This window comes from Ornithorhynchus anatinus, chromosome 8, assembly GCF_004115215.2.
Source record: "Ornithorhynchus anatinus isolate Pmale09 chromosome 8, mOrnAna1.pri.v4, whole genome shotgun sequence".
Taxonomy (NCBI): domain Eukaryota; kingdom Metazoa; phylum Chordata; class Mammalia; order Monotremata; family Ornithorhynchidae; genus Ornithorhynchus; species Ornithorhynchus anatinus.
Genome location: NC_041735.1, coordinates 25,732,997 through 25,751,604, shown reverse-complemented (window position 1 = coordinate 25,751,604; position 18,608 = coordinate 25,732,997). Strand labels below are relative to the sequence as shown.

The 18,608-nt window shown below is 44.5% G+C and overlaps 1 protein-coding gene across 4 annotated transcripts in view; it reads right to left on the bottom strand.

Annotated features, from left to right (window-relative positions):
* The window catches only part of ARHGAP40 (Rho GTPase activating protein 40), a 90,351-nt gene that overhangs the window by 38,137 nt on the left and 33,606 nt on the right, over nucleotides 1–18,608 (bottom strand). For all 4 annotated transcript variants that reach the window (XM_029071011.2, XM_029071012.2, XM_029071007.2 and 1 more), the window contains 2 exons: nucleotides 5,266–5,453; nucleotides 1,116–1,336 (listed from right to left, as the gene is read on the bottom strand). In XM_029071011.2, the coding sequence (XP_028926844.1) occupies nucleotides 1,116–1,336; nucleotides 5,266–5,431 (387 nt within the window). In that variant the 5' untranslated portion in view covers nucleotides 5,432–5,453. The remainder of the gene's footprint in view (nucleotides 1–1,115; nucleotides 1,337–5,265; nucleotides 5,454–18,608) is intronic.

The window sequence follows — 18,608 nt, the reverse complement described above, 5'->3', positions numbered from 1 at the left end:
GGGAGAGTACAATACAGCAATAGGGATTAGAACGTAGGTCCTCCGGCTTCAAGACTTGTAGTCTTTTCACTAGATCATCTCAACTCTGCCACTTGCCTGCTGTGTGATCAAGTCACTTAACTTCTCTGGGCCTCAGTTACCTCATCTGTAAAATGGAGATTAAAGCTGTGAGCCCAACCTGATTAGCTTGTATCTACCCCAGCGTTTCGTACAGTGCCTGGCATGAAGTAAGCACTTAAGAAATGCCATTTTTAAAAAGGAATGGATGTGACTCCCCAAACATCTCGTACATAAATCAAGAAATCCAAGAATGTGCCCTGTTCAACGTGCCCCGCTTGCCACCCCAGCCTGCTGCGTTGGGCAACTCACTGCATCTCTCCACCTCAATTTCCCCGTTGGCAAGATAAGGCTCTCACCCACATACCTCCCAAAGGCAGGGGATTCATGACTTATTGTCTGCTTAGCGCTCTGAACTCTCTGGGGGAAACTGAAAGTTGTTGCAAAAATGTCATTATCTGGATTGACGTTGAACAGGCCCCAAAGAGGTAAGAGGAACTGGCCCTCTGGACTCAGGGTCCTATCGCAAAGCGTACTGGATACAAAGAAAACCTGAGAAGCGGCACGGCCTAGTTGAAAGAGCACTGGCTTGTGAGTCAGAGGACCCGGGTTCTAATTCTGACTCCGCCTCTTGCTTGCCGAGTGACCTCGGGCAAGTCTCAACTTCTCTAGCTTGTCGGGGGCAGGGATTGTATCTGTTTATTGTTCTACTGTAGTCTCCCAAGTGCTTAGTACGGGGCCCTGCATACAGTAAGCGCTCAATATGACTGAATGAATGAAGGTGCCTCAGTTTCCCCATCTCTAAAATGGAGATTATGACTGTGAGCCCCAAGTGGGATAGGGCCTGGTCCCACCTGATTATCTTTTATCTACCCCATCGCTCAGTACAGTGCCTGGCAAAATGTAAATGCTTAAATACCATTAAAAAAAAATCCAAACCCTAAGAAGTTTCAATTCAGAAAAAATCTGCACCAAAGTCTTGAAATAAAATTCAAGATGCCAGTTACAATAGCTCAGGCCATATATTTTGTAGAACCATAAAAAGGAAGAGTAGTCACCACAGAATCCACAGATCCAAATATGTCTCGGACGTCCCTCACTGGCTGCTTGTTCTTCTTGCGAATCGACCGCGTGTAGGTGTCCAGTCGACGTTGCACGGCGGCAGCCTGGGTCTTGGTCAGAGTGGACAGGAGCACGATGTTATCACTGTCCGAGGTGGGATCACCGAGGAGATTGGACAGTCCCGCATCTTGCAGCCACTCCGCCTCAGCCTCCCCTTCTGTGGAATAAGAGAGGTGGACCAGTGGCCTCCAGTGATCCAGTGAGCCCCCCGACAAAAGGGCACCATGGTAAAGCAGATAGATTATGGGCCTGGAAGTCAGACGGTCATGGGTTCTGATCCTGACTCTGCCACTTGTCTGCTGTGAGATCTTGGGCAAGACACTTAACTACTCTGCGCCCCGGTTACCTCGTCTCAAAATGGGGTTTGAGAATATGAGCCCTACATGGGATAGGGACTGTGTCCAACACGAATTGCTTGTATTCATCCCAGCACTTAGTACAGTGCCTGGCCCATAGTAAGTGCTTAAATACCATAATTATTATTATCATCTCAAAATAGGCAGGTTCAGGTCGCTAAAGATGAACCAGAGAAATGATCTCCGAGGTGGCTCTTTCCACAAGGCCGTGCGGTTCCTGGTCTGCCCCTACATGGACCTGGGAGCCAGAGGATGTGGGTTTTAATCCCAGCTCCACCATTTGCCCGCTGCATGACCTTGGGCAGGTCGCTTAACTCCTCGGCAGCTTAGTTTCTTCATCGGTAAAACAGGGAGTCGATATCTGTACTCCCTTCCCTTTAGACTCGGAGTCCCATGTGTCCCTCCTGCTCATCTTGACCCTTCCCCAGCACTTAGTACAGTGCTTGGCCCACAGTTACATTCATAGAGAAGCAGCGTGGCTCAGTGGAAAGAGCCTGGGCTTGGGAGTCGGAGGTCATGGGTTCGAATCCCAGCTCTGCCACTTGTCAGCTGGGTGACTGTGGGCAAGTCACTTCACTTCTCTGGGCCTCAGTGACCTCATCTGTAAAATGGGGATGAAGACCGGGAGCCCCACGAGGGACAACCTGATGACCCTGTATCTCCCCCAGCGCTTAGAACAGTGCTCTGCACATAGTAAGCGCTTAATACCAACATTATTAATTACATTACACAGCACTGGATTCCTTTTTTCTTGGTATTTTAAGCATTCAGCCTCACCCCTCCTCACTTCCCATGACTGAGTCCCATAGTCTGGAAGCTGGGCCAGTGTTTATAGAGACCCGGTAGGGGAACGCGATAGCTCTGGAGCGAGGTCAGGAGACAACTTTCTTTCATTCATTCGTTCCGTCGTATTTATTCAGCACTTACTGTGTGTGGAACACTATACTAAGCACTAGGGAAAGTACAATATAACAATAAACAGACCCATTCCCTGCCCACAGTGAGTATACAGTCTAGAGGGGGAAATAGACATGAACAAAAATAAATTACAGATATGGCCACGAGTGCTGTGGGGCTGAGTCAACGCAGCAACCAGCCATTATAAAGGTTTTGCAAACTTCTCCAAAGCAGAGAGATTCTGTGTGTGTGTGTGTGTGTATGACTATGTCTCCTTAGGATGCCATTCCTCATGCCACAAATTGTGCTACAGAGCCAGCAAAAAGGTGTCTGGAATTTTTTAATACTCTCAGGGACAATTCTATCCAGCTCTTGAGAGTCCCTTTCTCTTTTATTCATGGTCAGACTTCTTTTTGAAAAGAATTTCATGCCCACACCAGATGCTTGACAATGAAAAGCAACACACATACACACACACACACACAAACAATTCAGTGCTCAGCCCTCAGGGGAGTTTGATAAATACTGTTAATTGACTATCCACAATCACTCCATACATTTGTTGTGTGTTTTAGAGAAAAGATTAGTGCTCTACTCCACAGCAATTTTAAAGGGGTGTCCTGTAGATTAAATATTGTAAAGCCCAAAGACATTTTCTCACACACAAACACACGTGCCTTTTGTGTTGGTTGCTCTGGTAACTGCTGCATTTGAGTTTTCAGGTTTTAATCAACACAACAGAAACCGGAGACTTTTTCCCCCTAAGTTATTTTCCAACGCAACGTTTTTTAAAGTCAATTTTTTTGCTTGAAATTAGGACATTCACTTTTGTCTAGCTGTTTCTTTTAGTTGGAGAAGGGAATTGATGACAAACTCCCAAACCTAAGCTCCTGCTGAGACTATTGCCTTCCTAGCCAGACTTCCAGGGGGCAGTTTTTCTTGTTCTGGCTCCACGTTAAGCCACACGTGAAAAATGAATCATAAATTTGTCCAGTGTTGTTTGGAAGCGGCCTGAAAATTCTGCACAAAGAAGTCTCGCTGGTTTAGGACAAAGCTTAACCTAGAAAACCTGCCTGTGTTCTTGGAAAATTCTCCTCACAATCACTGATCTGTTCTCCTGACTTCCCAATTATTCTCTCAAGAGTACAACTGCAGGCAGAAGTGAGGTTTCTTAACTCCGTCACAGTATCGACTCCCTGTCTGAGGTAGCTGGGTCCATTCATTTCTATGTTCCAAGCCCTGATTTTGATCGTGGCTCAGTGGAAAGAGCTCGGGCTTGGGAGACAGAGGTCATGGGTTCAAATCCCAGCTCTGCCACTTGTCAACTGTGTGACCGTGGGCAAGTCACTTGACTTCTCTGTGCCTCAGTTACCTCATCTGGAAAATGGAGATTAACTGTGAGCCTCACGTGGGACAACCTGATCACCCTGTATCTACCCCAGCGCTTGGAGCTGTGCTCTGCACATAGTAAGCGCTTAACAAATACCAACATTATTATCCTCTTGAGATTTCCTTATGCCAAGCTTAAATTTTCACCAGCACCTGCACGAAAGTTATAAGGGGAAAATATCGGTGTCACAATCTTCGGGAAAAAGAATGAATAAAACAGGAATCGGAATGTAATCATCCTGCCAACACTCTCCATAGCCGGGAGCTCTTTCTTAAGTAACGTTTTCAGATCTGTTCACTTTGTTGTTGATCTTCCAGGTAGTTCTGTGACTCCTCATCCCCTTTTCACATCAAGGTTTCTTCCTGCCCGCACCCTAATGGCTATGAAAAATCAGGTTGAGCTCTGAAGTGTAAATCTGTGCTGCTGGCAGTAAAATTAATGATCTACATAATTACAAAGGATTTTTCTGTCCAAGAAAAGCAGTCTGGCAAGATGTTGTAATGCCACCTGGTGGTCTCCATGGTTTCTGGAAAAGTGTTCGAAATTCGGATCGTAATTTACACCCAGTTTCAAACTTCATCAGAATGGACCTGGGGGATGGGTGACTCCCTATTCCTTCTTGTAGGTAGGGAAGAAGGGGAAGTCCTGTTTCGCAAAGAGGAAAGTCTTCACCCCTGCTCCCTCTGAGGCAGGACCAAGCAGGTTTCCTTTAGGTTTACGGGAGACAGGCGGCCAGGCGGAAACAGCCAGAAGCAGACAGCCAGACGGAGCAAGACAGCCTTGGTCCATCTCTGTAACTAATTTAATGTCTGTCTCCCCCTCTATTCATTCAATAGTATTTATTGAGCGCTTACCTTGTGCACAGCACCGTACTAGGCGCTTGGAATGTACACTGTAAGCTTGCTTTGGGCAGGGAACGTGCCTACCAACTCTAATACTGTGCTCTTCCAAGTGCTTAGTACAGTGCTCTGGACACAATCAGCACTCAATAAGTACCACTGATTGATTGAGACAGTGCAGGATACGTGGGGTGTGTGGGTGTGGGTGTGTCTGTGGGAAGTGACAGGGACTCCTTAAGATCGGCTTCTCTAAAAGTACTCAGCGGCTACACAACTGGCACATGGAATTATTATTTGAAAAAGGAAATTATTTTTAAAAGACTCATACATCCCATGCATGTATATCCCACTCGCATAAATGTCACCAGATCTGACCCTGCTCTAGCCCTGCCCCAGCATGGCACGCTAGAGATCGGGTTGACTAATGCTAAACAAAAATATTTCATCCTGATGGCTCAACTCAACCAGGTTATGACCTGAACATCCATTCTCCCACGTTGTTTTCTAAAATGAAATTCTCCACGCAAGATCCTACTCGGGCTAAACCGAAACACAGCCTGACCGCTCTCCTTCAAGCCAAGGACTCTTCTAGTTGTTTACTTACCCTCAGGGAGTTTTACTTCGGTGACGCTGCCCTCCTCCTGTTCAGACTCATTGCTCCGTTTGATGTTCTCCACCTCTGTCCAAAAGTCCTCCATCGATAAGCTATCTGCCGGGTACGGTTCGGAAGGCAGAGGCGGCAGGGTGCTCTTTGGTGGAAACTGGTTCATCTTGCATGGGAAATGTTGAGAGCTGTGAAAGAGGGAAAAGAAGGGAGGGAAAAGAAATAGGTAAGTGCTTTACTGGATCAGCTGTAATAGTTGGGATCATTCTTTATTATTCTTTAACTTATTTCTTCCCAAGAATTCAATGCTCACTTGAGACCTTGTTTCACTAATCACAATCCCGTGGTAAAGAGGAAAGGAGAAGATATTTTTCTCATTTACCCTAAGGTCCACGAAGAGGAAGTAACTAGGCAGACATCCATAGGTCAATGATAACTGTGGTAAGTATTAAGTGCTTACAACCTGCCAAGTACTGTGCTAAGCACTGGAGTAGATGCAGTACAATTCGTTCGGAGGCAGACCCCATCCCAAGGGAGCTCACAGTCTATGGGAGAGGGAGACCAAGTATTGAATCCCCTTTTTACGGAGGAGGAAACTATGGCACAGAAAAGTGACTGGACCAAGGTCACACAGCAGACAGGTGGCAGAGCCAGGATTAGAAGCCAGATCCCCTTACTCCCAGGCCCGGGTTCTTTCCACTAGTCCACCATGTGATTAGCCTATAAGCTCCCTGAGGGCAAGAGCAGGGGCTGAGCCTAATTATTGCCAAGAACCCAGAGAACGCAAGAGAATGTATTATGTCCTATGGGCTGGTCGACAAGCATTAATATTTGTTGACATGTTTAAGTGGTTAAAGCTTTGGCAATAACATCTTGTGCTAACGACGATACAATTTTTGTCAGAATTCTAGGGGCCCTTTTCTTTTGTATTTATTCATAGTAAATACCTCTGAGCTAGAAATTGTGCATTCCAGGGCAGGGCATATTTTACATGAAATTTTTTTTTCACCATACTGTCCTGCTAGTAGATCCCTAGAAGCTTCTGCCCTTCAGTTGAGGCCTATGAGGTCGCTGATAGCCCATCAGTGAGGTACAGCATTTGAAAGGGGTTTTTAATTGATCAGCCCACAGAGCAAAACCTCTTGAAGTGCTAGAGCCAAAAATCCAGCAGCACAAACAGCACCCCAAATAAAAAGCATCCACACATGTACACACCCCCAGGAGGTCAGGGGGTCAGTAGCCAGATACACGATACCCGGTTTCAAGCTCTACCTTACGAGGCAAAATGCTAAATATATATATATATATCTAAGGACTGGGGCAAACCAGAGGGCAGGGATGGTGCCGGCCACTCCCACTTGGACTTTCTATCGCAATAAAGCCGCAATAGTACAATTGTTCTGCAATTCAAAGAATCAGCATGGCCTAGTGGATAGAGCACGGGCCTGGGATTCAGAAGGACCAGGGTTCTAGCCCTGGCTCTGCAACCTGTCTGCTTTATGACACTGGGCAAGTCACTTAACTTCTCTGTACCTCAGTTACCTCATCTGTAAAATGGGGATTAGGACGGTGAGTCCCGTGTGGGACATAGATGGTGTCTATGAACAGTGCCTGGCACATGGTAAGCATATAACAAGCACCTTAAAAAAAAAAAGCCAATGGTGAAACTGCATCTATGAGTATGAGTTTCAGTGGGAAAGAATCTCTTGCACTATCATTCAAATTCAAATTCATTGATATTTACTGAGCACCTACTGTGCACAGAGCACTGTACTATGCCCTAGGGAGAGTATAATACAACAGAGTTGGTAGACATGATCCCTGTCCACAACGAGCTTAGAATCTGCAGAGGGAGACAGACATTAAAATAAATTACGGATATGTATTTAAGTGCTGGGGGCTTGCTTGATCCAACTAAGGCAAGACAGAAATATGCACAGTTGGCTTTGGAGGTTACAGGAAATGGCATATTTTTCGTTATGTTCGGAACTGAATAAATCTATCATAGGCTTGAGATGATGGAAGTCCAGGGGGTCCCTAGACCAAATTTGCACCCTTCCATCATCTGTGCAGCACACGTGCACCGCTGCTTCTGTGCATCTGTCCCCCTCAGTGGCTACAGCAGAGGAAATGAGGTGGCAGGTAAAAGCCACCCAGCTCCCTGCCCCTTCATCCAAATAATGGCTCATTTATTTTATAGTATTTGTTAAGCATTTCTTAGGTGTCCCAAACTGTTCTAAGCACTGGGATAGATACAAGTGAATTAGCTTGGACACAGTTCCTGTCCCTCATGGGGCTAGCCGTCTAAGTAGGAGGGAGAAAAGGAGAACTGAGGTATAGAGAAATTAAAGAACTTGACCAAGGTCACAAAACAAGTATTAGGCAGAGCAGAGATTAGAAGCCAGGTACTCTAACTCCCAGACCGGTGCTCCTTCTACTAGATCATGCTGCTTCGCCACTGCACTAAGCGTTTGGGAGAGTACAATACGACTGAGTTGAGAAACACTTTCCCTGCTGAACAATTTGGTAGGGTGACCTTTTGGGTAAAGATGGGACATGAAAGGAGAGAACTATTCCTGGACTCATTCAGAGCAGAATGGAAGTTCAACCCCTCTTATCCAGAATGCTATATATAATCAAATATAACCACATACATCAGAGGCAGTAAAATGTGTGTGTGTGTGTGTGTGTGTGTGTGTGTGTGAGAGTATATGTAAGCATTAATATACCTACTGATTATACTCACATATACACATACAAATTCTCATGTACAAATCACATAAGGGACTAATCCAGTTTTTTTTTTCTGTGAAAGAAAATGGGATTCATGATTTTCTTTTCAAAGGATAGTCTGGCTAATCATCTCCCCCAGGAAGTCTTCCCTGACTAATCCTCCCCCTATTTTCCTTCCCTATTGCATCACCTATGCACTCGAGTCTGTAAACCTTTAAATGCTTACTCACCCCACTGCACCTATTTATATGCCCTTAATAACTGTTGCTTCCCATCCCTGTCATTTATTTTTATACCTGTTTCCCAGCTAGATTGTAAGCTTTCTGAAGGCAGGGTTCATGTCTACCAATACTTTTGCATTGTACTCTCCCAAGCACTTTGTGATCTGTGCACAATAAGCAGAAGAAGCACTGTTGCCTAGTAGAGCACGGTCCTGGAAGCCAGAAGGACCTGAGTTCTAATCCCAGCTCCACCACTCATCTGTTGGGTGAACTTGGGCATGTCAGTCACCCCAATCTGTAAAATGAGGATGAAAACTCTAAGCCCCACATGGGACATATACTGTGTTCAATCTGATTAGCTTGTATCTACTCCAGCATTTACTACAGTGCCTGGAACATAGTAAGAGCTTAACAAATACCATAAAATAAACTGAGCACTCAGATACCACTGATGGATTGCTCAAGGAATTAAAGGGTAAGCAGACAGTAAGACTGAAGCAGGTGCTGAGTACTGTGCCCTGCAACCAGAAAGCACTCACTAAATACGAGTGATTGATTAGGGATTTGAATGAGGAGCCAGTGGCTTTTCTGAATTGCTAAAGGGGCAAAGCCAAATAGAATTTCTCAGGCGGGAGAATGGAAAACTCAGGCTGTTGTTCAAGGGCCCTTCCTTCTCCCTCTCATTTTCGTTTCCTCTTCTCACAAGCTTGGTTACTGGAGAAGCTGCTAGAACCTCCTGAGAACTTCTCATTTTTACAGGGACTTTCCAAAACTGATATATTGATGAGCGATTATCGGAACATCTGGAGAAAAGAACATCACTCTACCCTTATGCATCTTTATCTGTGCGATTATCAACGTCAAATTGGGCACCAGGCCCGTCCTGGATCCGGGCATGGTTACAAATGAGAACGAAAACATGGTCTCTGCCTCAAGGAGTTTTCAGGTTAAATAAGAGAGGCAGGTCAAGCATAAATAAAATTATAAAAATATATTCAAAAATAGCAAAGTACATGCAAAAATGAATTATAATTGTTTATACTGTACTCTCCCAAGCGCTTATTACAGTGCTCTGCACACAGTAATCAGAGTGGGTAGCAGCATGGCCTAATGCATAGAGGATGGGCTTGGGAGTCAAAAGGACGTGGGATCTAATCCCAATTCCAACACTTGTCTGCTGTGTGACCCCGGGCAAGTCACTTCACTTCTCTGGGTCTCAGTTACCTCATTTGTAAAATGGGGATTAAGACTGTGAGCCCCATGTAGGACATGGACTGTGTCCAAACTGATTAGCTTGAGTCTAATCCAGTGTTTAGCCCGGTGCCTGACACATAGAAGATACTTAAATACCATAAAAGAAAAAAAAGTAAGCTCTCAATAAATACAATCGATTGATGATTGATGAAGAGACATTCAGAGGTGCTAAGGGCTTGACCAGTATTGACTGAGGTTATTTACTGCAGTTGTTATTTAATGTGATCATCCTGTGTGCAAAGCTACTAATAACTGTAGTAAAAAAAAAGACACAATCCTCATCTAAAATTGCGAGACCTCTACCCCAGGACTCAACTCAAACAATGGGTATTACCAAGTGGGATTTAGTGAGAGGAGAGAGGTTTTGCCCATTCCTTTGAAGGTCTCACCACAGCTACTTCAATAATTACTAGTAATTACCTCTCCTTTGCCCTCCTCCTTTTCCTCCTCCTCCTCCTCCTCCTCCACTATCCCTCAAATTTTAAACCTCTTTTTTAAGAGTGAGAATATACTCATTTTGTAAAGTTTATGGGTTGTGCTGGAGTGGGAAAAAGAGAAAGAGAAATGTCCAAAGTGTGTCTGTAGAGAAAAAAAAATCTTATAAACAGAATCAAAGAGTCAGTAGCAATTAATAATAATAAAAAATTGTGGCATTTGGTAAGTGTTTATTATGTTCCAAGCACTGTACTAAGTCCTGGGAGACATACAAGACAGATGATTATTGTTGTGGCAGTTTTTAAGGGTTTCCTATAGGCCAAACACTATGCCAAGTGTTGGAGTACATAAAATACACTCAGTGACTGTCCCACATGGGGCTCAGAGTTTAAGAGGCATTTAATCCTCATTTTACAAATAAGGAAACTAAGGCACTGAGAAGTAACTTTCCCCAGGTCCCACATTAGGCAGGTGGAGCCAGGATTAGAACCCAGATCTCCTGACTCCCAGCAGTGTGCTCTTTCCATCGGACCACGTGGCTGCTAAACTTCATATTATCTGCAAAAACCCTTATGCAATGCACTTAATAAGTGTTAATAATAACCAAAATCCACAGATGCAAAGAGGGGGAAAAAGGAAGTAGTAGATCACAAAGAGCTTCAGACTTTTGAAAATCATTCTCAATTCAATTTCCTCACAAGCACTGCACTCTGTGGTTAGCCACGATGTGTGTTTGTGCACTGAGACCACTGTCTGAGTCTTTGGCAAGGTTATATATGGCTGAGTGAAAATAGTCTGGATAAGAGGTCACTCACCTCCAAGGAAACACAGAAAAAAGAAGTTTAAGAGTTTCAAAATAGCGAGGGATCATTTATTTTGCTTGTCTAACAGGGAAGCTGGAATTGAGAAAAGTTTTTATATACTGATTATATAGAAAGGAGTCAACAGTTACAGAAACGAGGCATTTACTCCACAAAGAATTCTTTCTTCCATAAAGAGAAAGGTGGAGATGATCAAGTTTGGCAACTTCACTATCTCTCTCTTTGAGGGGTTCAAATTTTCATTTTTCAAAAGATCATTTCTCTTGTAATCATTCTATCATTCTCTTTTAAGTAATTTTGGCTAACGTTTGCTGCTTCACACACTCTTTTCCCAACAAGTATCAGTTTACGCCTACTTCATTTTATGGACATTTCCACATTTCAGAGAGAGGTGTTGTCAATGGACCCTACTCTGTGCTTCCAAATCCTTCAATTATGCACTGTCTCATTGAACGGCTTGGGAAAAGAGCCAAGAGAACTGTTAGGACATGCCAGACCATACAGGAGTTTGAGCTAGCCAGGCATTTGGGGGAGAGTGATAGGGGCTGAGAATAATGCGCGTTACATCGCACTTGCATTTTGCCAAAGCAATTATCTCTCTTTATCCCCACGACAGTCCTGTGAGCTAGCAAGAGGCAGGTATCATTGCCTCCATTTTACAGATGAGGAGACTGAGGCTGAGAAAGCTTAAGTGACATCAAAGATCAACTGGCAAGTCAGTAGTGGAGCTGGGATTACAACCCCAAGTGTCCTAACTCCCAACCAGACCACTCTGCTCTCTGAAAAAGGGAACTGGACACTGCCCAAGTCTCAATTCCCAGATTTCAGAGGAAGGGGACCCTTCTGAAAAGTCCAGGCCCAGGAAGGGGAGGAGTGAATTCCCAAGATTGCCTTAAGAGAATCCTACTTACCAGGCAAAGCGAAGCACCGATCCAAAAGCCTTTACTTCAAAGAGATTCACTTAAAGAAGCACCAGATGTGCCCGGTAAGGAGAACCTGATGGAATTTGGGGTGAGAGGGCACTGATGGGAAATAATCTGATCTATCAGGAAAACAACCAAACAACCTTCTCATGGGCATCGGATGATGCTCCTACCCTAGTTGGTTGAAAGATCTTTGGAAGAGAATTTGAACACTAGTTTCTAAGTCCTTGGCAGCATCCCCAGGTATGGCAGCAGAGAAAGTGAAATCCTTTTTCACACCCAATGGTGAGGGGGAAAAGGGTCAGATAAAGCACATTAAACTCTTCACTCAAACAGTTGCAGTCATTATCTACAAGCCATACCCAATGCCTAATGGCGAGGCAGGATCGCCTACCCCACGGTCTCGGGTTATAGCCCATTTCCCAGGATTGGGACCAAGTTCAGAGCAACGCGACTTCAGTTCATTCTCTGGGTGAACTGAAATGGGTTGCACAGATGTAGGGAGGGCAGAACAACTGCTTGGACAACTAGCGAAGCGCAGGTTCAAACTATTTGGTTTAGCAACAGACTGCGGGGTGACAAACCCGTCTGGCACCTGGCCGTCCTCGGGAGAGGGGGCTTGTTGTCCTGGAGGGGGACTGTGGGAACATCAGAACACCAACAGACCCATCCAAAAATCGTGACAAGCCCTGCATGAGAGAAGGTGATCAATGGGCAAGAAAAACTAGGTTTTTTCAGCCACACCCACTGACAGATAAGATCTCTCTGTCACTAGTCTGATTTTTGAAAATGCAGAAGGCAAGATCTGCATCCATGAAGGAAGAAGAGTTCTAGCAGATCTTCGAAGGAGGGGAGGATTAGGGAGGGTCCTCCCAGCCTCCTTTCTGTAACAGATACTTAAAGAAGCAGCATGGCGTAGTGGATAGAACAGAGGCCTGAGAGTCAGAAGGTCACAGGTTCTAATTACGGCTCTGCCGCTTGTCTGCTGTGTGACTTTGGACGTCATTTCACTTCTTTGTGCCTCAGTTACCTCATCTGTAAAATGGGGATTGAGACTGTTTCCAACCTGATTTGCTTCTACCTACCCCAGCGCTTAGTACAGTGCCTGGCACATAGTAAGCGCTTAACAAATACCACAGTTATTAGTATTATTATTTTCTAAGATGGAAATGGTATAAGAGGTGATGCCAAAGTATATTTTCTGAAGGGGGAAAAATTACTTAAGAAATGGTCTGTCTACAAAGCCAGATTTTTGTGGGGAATGAATGGGAAAATTTATGGGCCATTATAGCGCACAAATCAAAACCCGAGACATGGTGCCAGAGTGGAATCACTCCTCGGATATTGGGAGATCACTCTCCTTTTGGATGGGGAAGCGGTTTGCTGGGGGGGGGGGAATGGGAGGAATTACCATGCCTCGTGAGTGGGTTAGCAAGGAAGGCTTTGGGAAAGAGGAAAAAAAAGCCCTAGATGGATGTGGGATTTAGAAGCAGCATGGCCTAGTGGATAGGGCAGGAGCCTTGGGAGTCAGAAAGACCGGGGTTCTAATCCCAACTCCACCATGTGCCTGCTGTGTGACCTTGGGCAAGTTACTTAACTTTTCTGTGCTTCAGTTCCTCATCTGTAAAATGCAAATTAAGACTGTGAGCCTCATGTGGGACACGGACTGTATGGACTGTATCCAACCTAGCAACTACCTCAACGCTCGTGGCTCAGTGGAAAGAGCCTGGGCTTCGGAGTCAGAGGTCATGGGTTCGACTCCCGGCTCTGCCACTTGTCAGCTGTGTGACTGTGGGAAAGTCACTTAACTTCTCTGTGCCTCAGTTACCTCATCTGGAAAATGGGGATTACCTGGGAGCCTCACGTGGGACAACCTGATGACCCTGTATCTCCCCCAGCGCTTAGAACAGTGCTCTGCACATAGTAAGCGCTTAACAAATACCAACATTATTCAAGTGCCTGGCGTAAGCGCTTACCAAATACCTTAAAAAAAAAAAAGCAGAGGGAAAGGATCAAGTGCTAGCTGGGAGTCCAAAATGGAAAAGCACAGGGGCAGAAGTGTTTCTTTCAGTAGAGAACAGGCTGGGGAGTAGGGGATGTGGGAAAGGGATAAAATTAAAAATAATGATAATAATAACAATAATTGTGATATTTGTTAAGCACTTACTATGTGCCAGGCACTGTACTAACCGCTAGGGTAGATACAAGGTTAATAAAATAAGGCAGAGGGAGGCTTCTACAGCCAAGAATGATGAAATGAACTTTGATAGGGGCTTGCAGGACAAAGATGCTTGAAGACACTAAGCCAAACCATAGAGAGAGTACTTATGCATTTGCTATTCCTGCTGAGATGGCAAGAGCACAAAATATCCGGTTCCTCGCCCCGTCCAGCCCCGTCCATAAAATGAAAGGGGTAGATTTTTATCACACCAGTTGCTTTCAGCGAGCTACCTGAATGGGATTTTTACAATGGAGTTTTAACCCCACACCTCTCACATAATAAAGTTGACATCTTATTCATCAGAAACCCTCAAAAATAGGAGAGTCCTGACAGATTAAACGGTCACTGTGATCCAGTCTAACAAAGGCCCATGTGAATCCAAGATCTTCTGGCTGACAGAAACTGGGGCCCCACAACCCCCCACAAAAAAAATGAGTCAATACCAGGCAGGGCAGACGGCAGACCCCACCAGCCCAGACCAGGTGAGCTATCAAGGCTGGGCGGAAGGTAGGAGAACTGCCCCGGTGCAGAGAAATGGACAAGGAGGACTCAGGAACCCCAAATGTGTCCCTGATGTGATGTCGGAACCAGGGGGTAGAAGACGCCTTCACTAGGCTCCACTCGACTCCACACTTCTCTCTAAACTCCTCCAGCTAAACTCAGCAGCAGAAGAATAAAGACTGCATTTCTTCTGGGACAGGACACTTAGAAAAAAGCACTCAGGCTTCTACCTTCCCTTCACTTAAAATGTGATGACAGGAGGCCAGGGCACAACCTATGCCCTTAGAGTAATAATGAACAAAAAAGAATCTAGTCGGTATAGAACTGGTGAGTAAATTCTTTTTAAATGTGTACCAGTATCCTGAGAAAGATAACAGGTGAGATCAAACCAGTAATAATTATGGTATTTGGTAATGCCAGTCACTATACTAAATTCTGGGGTAGATATAAGTAAATGGGGTTGGACATGGTCCCTGTCTCACTTGGGGCTCATAGTCTCAATACCCATTTTACAGATGAGGTAACTGAGGCCCAGAGAAGCAAAGTGACTTGCCCTAGGTCACATAGCAGACAAGTGGCAGAGCTGGGATCAGAGCCACTCGCCATGGGCTAGTAAAGAATAATAAAAGTAATAACAATAATAATAATAATGAAAAAAAAGAATCTAATCAGTATAGAACTGGTAAGTAAACTCATTTTAAATGTGTAGCAGTGTCCTGACCTGATAACAGCTGAGATCAAACAACATTTGATGTTAAATCAAATATGCCTTTATTGAACCAGAAGCCATGGAATAATAATCTAAAATAATTTCAAGGAGGAAACACTGAAACTTCCCACTAGGAATTAAAAACATCCACAGCACATTGGCAGGCAATCTACGAGTTGCAGTTGTTAGGATTCAGAGAAAATTCTTATCTTAAAAACACAGGGCCCTCCCCTCATTCCTTGGCGTCTCTGCTAAGGGATAAAAAGCAAAATTCAGAGTTTGAATGGAGGAGACCAAATGCTTCTTCTACTTGCTTTCAAATGGTTCTTATCTCCTCACTAAAAAATGTAGTTGGAATAAAGGTAGCATGCCAAAAACCAACAGTTTCCAAGAAACAGGATTCCCAGGAGTCCCGTTTAGACAAAGGGAAACCATGCGAAGCAGCATTGTCTAGGGGAGAGAGCACGGGTCTGGGAGCCAGGAGACATGAGTTCTAATCCCGGCCCCTCCTCTTGTCTGCTGGGAGGCCTTGGGCAAGTCCCCTAAATGTCTCTCTGCCTCAATTTATAAAATGGGGGTTAAATATCTGTTCTCCTCTCCGACTCTGAGCCCTGCGTGGGACAGAGACTGTATTTGAACTCAGTAGCATTGTGCTTGGCCCATTAAATATCCTTAAATATCATTATTATAACCTCTTTCATTATTGCTCTTCTAATAAGTAATCACTTTCACACATCATTCAGTAACATTTTGAGGCTTAAATTGAGTTGTGATCGCAAAGCCCTCAGGCTGCCATATGAATAGATATTTTTAACGAATTAAGCAAAAAAATTCAACCCATGAACTCTCCTAAAACAATCAGACCTGAACACCCAGGCCCTCACCGACTTTAATTTTAGGATCCTGGCCAGACAATCTCTTGCCTGTTTCAGAGACAGGAAGCTTCAAGGGGAGAGCACCTCTCAGTAAATTAGAAGGCTGCCTTCTTTGCCAGAAAAAAATGTCACTGGATCGCCTGCGGGACTAGTAAAAAGTCCACGGGATGGAGTGTCAGAAGACAAGTTCTGGTCACATCCTCTGCCAGTGACCTGCTGTGTGAGCTAGAAAACTTCACTTGACCAGTCTCTATCTCGGTTTCCTCCACTGTAAAATAGGAATAAGTCAGGTTCTCTCCCTTCCTCTTAGCCCGGGAGCCCTGCATGGGACAGGGCTGCGTACAGTCTGGTTGCCATGTATCTTTGGCATATAGGGTTTATTTCTTTTTATTTCCGTAAACTCACCTTATGACTCCTTGCTGGAACTAATATTACTAGTTTATAGAGCTAGCTAGATTACGGAGCTTCTTGCTCAGAGAAAATGCCGGTATCGATGAAATTCACCTTAAGGCCACAATGTGTGGCTGAAGAAGTCAGTGTAGACCAATAGTCCTAAATACACTGTCTATAATTTACTGTTCCTTACCTAACTTTGTCATCCATTTTTGAGAAGCATCTGGTTGTTTTCAGAACTATTTGATAACTGATCTGACTGAGCCGAAATTAAAGCTAAACATCACGCAGTTTTGACTACCAGAGTGATGAAAGGAAAACAACGGCCTCTCGGAGTGCATTTTTAGAGGAAGAGAAGGACACAGCTGGGAAGGACAGAAATGAAATCAAAAAGAAAAGCCCGCTTATTCCAAGGCCATCCTGTGCTACATAGAATCACATCAGTGTGACTTATCGTGTGACTTTTATTGTCCAAGTAAAAGTCAATGCTTAGCAAGTCAGAGGGGCACCACTACCCAGGACAAACTCAGAAAGATTTAATTTCCAGGATATTTATTCGGCATATGGGCCTACCCTGGGATTACCACAAGCAGGATCTCAAGAATCTTCTTTCTCTTAGTCCAATCACTTCTTTTCTCGGACAGGTGGACAGTGGGCCTGGGAAAATAATCCTTCCTGGCCACGGTGAAGAGAAAACTAGGACAAGAGGCCGACAAAGATTCAGGGTTGTCCCCATTTCACTGTTGAAACTGGCAGTTGAAAATTCTTCTCTTTTTTCCAAATCTTAGGTTGACTTATTAACCTGAGTTAAATCCAGAGGAGCTTAAACAAAAGGCAACACTAATCCTTGAAAAAGTACATTAAGGCTTTTAGTACGATTTTAGCCTGCACAACTTAAGCCTCTACTGCCTAACACGCCCAAATAGCAGTCTCCAGGAGGACTGTCATCTTTGAACATGGAGGGTTACCCCATAATCTACACAAGAGAGAATCCCAACTAATTCTCCTATTTTCCCTTTGGCCTTCATTACCTATTCTTTTTCTCATCTGGCTTTAGAGTGGGAATACGCTCTCTCCACATTCCTCCCAAGTAGGTCAATGTATTCTCCAAAACCTGACACACCCAGTCCACCTACTGGGTATTTTAAAACCAGTTTCAGCTCCGTAATGCCACCATGCTTCACCGTGATTTACCCTTCGTCCCGGGGAGACGTTTCGAGTCAGAACTTTGCCAAGGGTGGCCACAGTTTATCTCCACCCCAGACTCTGGGATTTCATTCTCCTTTCCAGTTTGCTTCAAGACGGCGGCAGGAGAAATTCCTAATTGAAAGCTGCCGACTGTTGCCTGGTGGGGATTGGATCGACCTGGAGATACAGAGGCTGAAAAATTCTAGTCAAATCATTTGTAGGGCTTCTGCTCCTCTGGGTTCCTCATTAACAATAAGGCAAAAAAAATAAAAAATCCAAGTAATGTGTGGAATCTCCAAAGGAGTTGATTGCATTTACTCAGCTCTTTGAAAACAACTCGGAATAACCACCAGTACTAGAGGAGAGCAATGAAAATCTTCCTTCCACCTGAGAAGGAACTTTCCTTCTTCCAATCTTAGTGAAAAGTTCACCCCTCCTCCCTCTCTACCACAATTCAGTGCTTCGGCATTCTTTACAATCGCTCTATTCTCCTGATGCGGATTGCCCCTTGGCATAAAGTACTTCCACTGACTTCAAAAGACGTCCATTAGGAGGAGGAAGTCTTGGGGAGGCAGGGATAGAGAGCAGAGAGGATAGCATCCATTGGAATATGGAATCACATTCCTCGGAACAGGGTGACCCACAGGCTAGATGAACACAGTAGGAAGGCCATGATCTGTAGACAGCTTGAGAAAGCTATTAGATGAAGAGCTGATTTTTTTTTTAACCTTAGGAATAGTCAACTGGAAACCTTAACTCTCAGTTCACAGTAAAACTGTACCTACTCCCCACCCCTCACATCCCTTAAACAGTTATGTCCATATCCTTATATTTTGCTACCTCCCTTAGCTGTAATTTAACGTCTGACCACCCTTTAGATCGTAAGCTCCATGAAGGCAGGGGCCATGTCTACTTTATAATATTGTAAAGTGCTTAGTACAGTGCTCTGTTGCAGCATAAGCACTCGTCAAAGATCATTCAGTGACTGAGTGGAAAAACCAACAAAAAAAGAGCCCGGTGTGTCATTATGAAAGTCAGGCTTTGAATCAATTCTCCTACATCCAGGTTT